The sequence below is a fragment of the Aplysia californica genome, unplaced genomic scaffold (genome assembly GCF_000002075.1).
Source record: "Aplysia californica isolate F4 #8 unplaced genomic scaffold, AplCal3.0 scaffold01216, whole genome shotgun sequence".
NCBI lineage: Eukaryota > Metazoa > Mollusca > Gastropoda > Aplysiida > Aplysiidae > Aplysia > Aplysia californica.
In genome coordinates, this window is record NW_004798486.1 from 166,687 (window position 1) to 173,314 (window position 6,628).

A 6,628-nucleotide genomic window follows, 5' to 3' on the forward strand; every position below is an offset into this window, starting at 1 on the left:
GGGGGTAAAATAAAATATCCAATATAAAAAAAAAAGAAAATAAATTGATCTGCCTCATTGACTTTCAAAATTTGGATTCGAATTGAGACCGCTGTATTCGTTTAATCTTATTGTTACATTTCCTATGATAAGTATTTCCGGTGGAGGTCTAAAAGTTCCAAGTTGGAAGTGACTCGTATTTTGTCTCAAGAGAGAATCTTCAACAGCAACTATTACCTTATAAAGTACTGCTACTAAGTACAGTTGTTGGTTATGTATTTTTTTCCTTTTCATTTGCCTCTAAAATAGCTATACTAATATTTTTAGAGCCTGTGTCTTAGTAACAATACTGTACATCTTAAAAACATTCAGTTAAACAACACAATTCGACTATACAAATATTCCAAACTTACTTCAGAGTTATCTGTCAGTTGACGGTACTGCTCACAGGCCTTCCAAAACAAGATGTTCTCTTCGCTGAACTCTTTCCTCAAAAATTCCTAAACAGAAAAATAACATCGATGTAGATGAGAGTAATAAAGTTAATAATACGAGTCAAGGGAAAACTCTATATAACTTGTAAATTCAGGAGCAAAATATAGAGAGATCATGTTTCTACCAAAGTGCATAAAAGAGTATTTAAGTTTTTTAAAAACATACAAAACAAAACAAAAACCTAACGGCGTAAGGTATTAACCTTAGGTAGTTTCTTCACCGGCTAGTTTATTGGTTTGCGTATTTGGTTTTTTTGTTTTTGTTTTTGTCGATATTACATATATCTATGTATTGATCTAATTCTTTTTTTTTTGCATGTATTTTTTTTCTTTATTTAAAGTGATTGGGGTGTGGATTTTGAAAAAGGATAAAATAAAAGTAAACATGATATAGTTAATGATGAACCTACCGAAAAGACTTCAACGCCGACTGGGTCCTGAAGTAGTTTGTCCACGTGTACGGCCCAGCTGGCCACCCGACCTACTGGCTCCTTCAGACCGTCACCCTGATCGCCAGTCTGTCCAGGTTTATCCTCCATTTCCTCCATTAACTTTTTCTGTTTGTGATCGCCAGTCATAACTGTCACGACGCATCAGTTGGTGGATCTGTGAAGTAGCACATTCATTGATTTTGATATGAAAACAAATGGGAACAAAATATGACTTAATTCTTGATCTGAGCATTTACCAAAACTATCATTTATAGAGTTATAGTAAACGGTAAGTCTGCACGATAACTGCCATTTGTCAGTGGAATATCTGAGAACAATAATACGAAGAAGAGGCATGCTGCATCAAAACACCAGTCAACCACATGAGAAGCAAGTGAAAGATGCCAGACTAATACTGAATTAAAAGATTTTCGCCCCCATCCACGCTACCTCAAAAAATAACCCACAAAAAACTTACTTTTAACATCTTCGCCCTGACTTATAATTATTATACTTATTAACATTAATTTGCAAATATGAATATTATTGAGATGAAAATTTGAAAATGGTCACATTACCATGGCATCGTACGAGCAGTAAATTTATTTCACTACTTATGCTCCAAATCAAATCTTGCTGACAACCACACTAAGTGTCAAGATACATACCTGCTTCTGAGCCACATCAAACATGTCGACTGTGGGATTGTCCAGAAACATCCGCGTGTGAGAACGGGCTACATCATCCACATTCACAGGATCATCTGCCGTGGGGGACAAAAAGCGGCCATAGATGACACAGGCCTGAGTGTTGCGCTATAATGAGAAACAACAAACAATACTCATGAATACAATGCCTTAGAAGATAATCATATAAGGTTCATGGTGATATTATTACCATTAGATTGTGCAATACGTTACAACTTTCATAGCGATGTGGTGCTACGGTTAATTAAGCACCCCGCCGCAGCACGCTGCAGACTCGAATTTGATTCTCATTGTCATGTTGATTAAATTCTTTTGGAGTATTTCAGGCTTTCTTCTGGGGCATTGCACCCTTCTCAGGCCTGGTTGACCCAGGGTCAAAGCCTGCTGCCTGAAATACGGGGATGGGGGGGGGGGGGGTAAAATAAAATATCCAATATAAAAAAAAAAGAAAATAAATTGATCTGCCTCATTGACTTTCAAAATTTGGATTCGAATTGAGACCGTTGTATTCGTTTAATCTTATTGTTACATTTCCTATGATAAGTATTTCCGGTGGAGGTCTAAAAGTTCCAAGTTGGAAGTGACTCGTATTTTGTCTCAAGAGAGAAACTTCAACAGCAACTATTACCTTATAAAGTACTGCTACTAAGTACAGTTGTTGGTTATGTATTTTTTTCCTTTTCATTTGCCTCTAAAATAGCTATACTAATATTTTTAGAGCCTGTGTCTTAGTAACAATACTGTACATCTTAAAAACATTCAGTTAAACAACACAATTCGACTATAAAAATATTCCAAACTTACTTCAGAGTCATCTGTCAGTTGACGGTACTGCTCACACGCCTTCCAAAACAAGATGTTCTCTTCGCTGAACTCTTTCCTCAAAAATTCCTAAATAGAAAAATAACATCGATGTAGATGAGAGTAATAAAGTTAATAATACGAGTCGAGGGAAAACTCTATATAACTTGTAAATTCAGGAGCAAAATATAGAGAGATCATGTTTCTACCAAAGTGCATAAAAGAGTATTTAAGTTTAAAAAAACCCATACAAAACAAAACAAAAACCTAACGGCGTAAGGTATTAACCTTAGGTAGTTTCTTCACCGGCTAGTTTATTGGTTTGCGTATTTGGTTTTTTTGTTTTTGTTTTTGTCGATATTACATATATCTATGTATTGATCTAATTCTTTTTGAATGATTTTTAAAATACATTTTAGGGGCGTGGGTGGATGTCCAACTCTGGATTTAAAAAGAAATACAAACTATAAGTAAACATGATATAGTTAATGATGAACCTACCGAAAAGACTTCAACGCCGACTGGGTCCTGAAGTAGTTTGTCCACGTGTACGGCCCAGCTGGCCACCCGACCTACTTGCTCCTTCAGACCGTCACCCTGATCGCCAGTCTGTCCAGTGATGTTGTCCACACTCACATTTAACAACTTAGCCTGTTTGTGATCGCCAGTCTGTCCAGTGATTATGTCCACACTCACGTTGAGCAGCTTGGACTGGGTGTTCAGACAGGGAGCCTCTTCAATAACTGGGGACTTAAGTTTTGAAAAACATTAATTTTTTATTTCGTTTGTTTGTTTCTCTTTGTTTGTTGTTTTCTCCTAAGTAAATTATCAAATTCACGCTACTTTTTAAGGGGATGTTCTTTGTTTTCCTGAGCGTAGGAATAGGGTGATGGGTTGGAAGCTTTGTTTTGTTTAGTTTTTTTATGGTGGGTGTTTATCGACTCTCGCAATTGCATAAGGTAATATGAGGGTGCGGGATATATTAAACATTTTCAGTTCGTAGGAACTTTTGACTTTTGCACAGGTGGCGGCCGAAGCCTACTCTTATTTATGATGGACTAACAAGGGATTTTTAACATGTGCAACATGCTTAGAGGGCTTCCGAAATTATTTGCCCTTATCCGAGAAAGATAGATGTTAGATCTTACCTATAATAAGATCAGGGGTGTGGCTGAAAGACAACAATAAGAAGGAGCCAAGAAGTAGAGGTAGAAAGGCTAAAGAAAGAGTCAGGGCCAGGGGCCAAGAGGAGGGTGCAAAGGAGTGGGTGCAGAGAGTGGAGACAAAATCAGACGAAAGAACATTGTCAGAGAGAAGGGAAGGAGGTGAAACGAGATAAACAGTGGCTTCGGTGGCCTAGTGGTTAGGCTCTCGGACTCGCAACCGTAAGGTCGTGGGTTCGAATCCCGTCAGGGGCCCGACGTTGTGTCCTTGGGAAAGGCACTTTACACTTATTTTCCTCACTTCACCCAGGTGGGAATGGGTACCCGGCTATAGACAGCGAAAGATCTTGTCAGTTTGTTAGTGTTTGAGCGCTTAATCGGCTGCTCGCACTGTATGCTTCCCGGGAAGCTGAGAATGCTTCGGAGTGCTCTATGGTCTGCTGGGGTAATAATATAGTGTAAAGCGCATAGATCCTGCTTTTGAGCGGGGATATGCGCTATACAAATGCTATCTATTATTATTATTAACAATCTAGAGAAGGAAATGTTCCAACTCTGTCTGGAATCAAACCCGGTACCTATTGACTGAGTGGTGAGCGACGTGACCTCTCCTCCACGGGGGCCCCCAATTTTTTTCCTTTTTGTCATGGAAGTTGGGGCGGGGGGCGGGTATGGCAGGTTAAAGTCCAAAATGATCCTATATGTTTGTTTTCAATTATTTCGCTACATCTTTCAACACTTTGAAGAAACAGGTTGGATACCAATCACAAACGACGGAGCAAACAACTTTTTAGACGTTCGTGTTTTCACATATTTTTGAAATTCACTCTAAAGTTCTATGAATCAATTGTCGGCGCTCGGGCAAGGTGGCAAGGTTCTTTCAATTTCGAGCTTAAGTTTATCATCCCATTGAGTTTACTAATGTATACTGATAATATGATTTCATGCTTAACATAAAACTCAAAATAAAACATGTGTTTGTCACTTCTAGATCTCCAAACAGACAAATGAGTTAAAATGCATAGGTTGAAGTTTTTCTGCGTACGAAGAATTATTTAGTTATTTTTTAAAAAAAGCAATTAATCAAGTCAAAAGTAAAAAAAAGTGCATGGAATTAGGTTTTAAAATTGTTGTTATTTCTTGGAAATGTTTATGGGGGCCGTGTTTGTCAAGTAACGAACTGTTTCAATACTAAAGTTTCCTTCAGAGACGGGATTTTTTTACTGAAAGTTTGGGGAAACGGCAGTTTTTACAAGACAAGACACAATCACTTCTTTCCGTCCTAATTGCCCCCCCCCCCCTTTTTTTTTTTTAGTGTGACAGTCATCTCAGCGGAGAGCCAAATTGTTGTGAACAAAGTCGACACTTCCTTAGTCAGGATACCGTCAAAAGAATTGGTCTTTTGTTTTTGACTACAACGTTGACCTATTCCCATTTTGAAAATACTTTTAATTAATTATCCATCTCAACGAAGAACGCATGGAAATTTAATCCAGTAACCTGTTTGACTCACTCAACATCTACATGTATATTGTGCATTTAACTTTGTACACCAGTTGAGAAAAATGACTGCTTCATTCAATCGACGAGGTCTGTGAAATTATGAGGTATTTCTTTGGGAAGGGGGGGGGGGGGGAGTCGGTTCAACCCTCATCAAACAAAAAACTATTTAATACTGTTTTGAGATATTGTGTATGTCGAGGAATTATTTAATCGCAAAGGGAAGAATTTGCCAGCTGTGTTTAACAAATGTTCTTAATGCCCGCACATTTTGGTGTTAAAATTCATACGTGAACATGTGAGTATGTTATTTATTGTGTTTTTCTAAGAGTGTTAAGGGCACTTGCAGAGAAGTTAGTGCATACATGTGAAGAAGATGAGTTACTATAGAGTAACAAACACAAAAGAAGGGGGAGAAATAAGGAAGACAAATGTTTAATAGGAAAGAAGGAGCAAACAACACCACAGCAACCGCCAACCACACACATGTATTTTAAACGTACTCTGTTAATTTTTTAAAAACCACACATGTGGTAGGGATCCTAATAAAGTTGACAACACGAGTAGCACCGTAACAAAATTTAAGTTGGGGAACATTCCTATCCTATAAGATTTTTGGGATATTTTTTTTTCAGAGGGTCTATATTGTTGTTTAGTGACCAATGCTAATAGTGTGCATATTTTAGATACCTCATTAAATAAAACAAATTTGAAATTAGATATTGAAAAAGACTGAAATACAAAGAAACAGACACAATCATGGGAACACAAAATAAATTGATGGCCAAAGGAAGAAATAAATACAAAAGTATATTGACATAACCAGTTACCCAGTAGATTACAGAGTTTTTCATGGAGCAGACAGACAGACATGAAATCTTTGAACTTACCAGGCCAGTGTTGAGGGTCACGTTGAGCTTCTCTAGGCGCTGGAATCTACGACGTTCTGGGACTCTGCAATATTGGTCGCTGGGCCAGTTTTTCATGCGTGTATCTACAGCACTCACATTTAGATTGTCAATCAATTCTAGACCATTCATCACATTATTTAAACCGTCCATGCTTATTTCCGCACAACACTCAAAGGTGTCCTGAACAGAACAAGTATCGTAGTCTACATCATTGTGCGTTTTCTTAACCAAGCTCAAGGTATCGGTAAGGGGGCGAGTCTTGTCAGATCGAGCAGTCTGACTCACGGTGAAATATCCAGTAAGAGAATGTGAACCTGGAGAAGAACTGTCACTGCTGTTACTGTTACTCTCTTCGAGTTGTTCAGGCTCAACCCAACTGTCATCGAATCTTTCAGAACAGAGCTCGACCATGGAGAGGTTACTCCACTCTTCCAGTAATGAAACAGACTGCAGTTTCCTTCTTCTTGGGAGTGATGAACCACTTGCAATATTCCTCGCCATAACGAAATACGATGTTTCCACTCGATACACAAAGGGAAACGAGTCTCCACAGTCACACAAACGCACAGAATGTGACTAATAAATGACAAGATAATCACTGTATTAACTTGACTTGAAAATGTTTCAACAGTTAGTAAAGTA

At 38.1% G+C, this 6,628-nt stretch overlaps 1 protein-coding gene across 1 annotated transcript in view; it reads right to left on the reverse strand.

Moving 5' to 3' along the window:
• The window catches only part of LOC101848162 (regulator of G-protein signaling loco), a 20,598-nt gene extending 14,307 nt beyond the window's left edge, over positions 1–6,291 (reverse strand). Inside the window, exons 1-4 of the mRNA XM_035973423.1 lie at positions 5,966–6,291; positions 2,914–3,162; positions 2,416–2,502; positions 1,668–1,719 (exon numbers count right to left, since the gene is read on the reverse strand). Coding sequence (XP_035829316.1) covers positions 1,668–1,719; positions 2,416–2,502; positions 2,914–3,162; positions 5,966–6,136 — 559 coding nt within the window. The 5' untranslated portion in view covers positions 6,137–6,291. The remainder of the gene's footprint in view (positions 1–1,667; positions 1,720–2,415; positions 2,503–2,913; positions 3,163–5,965) is intronic.
• Between the last annotated feature and the right edge of the window lie 337 nt (positions 6,292–6,628).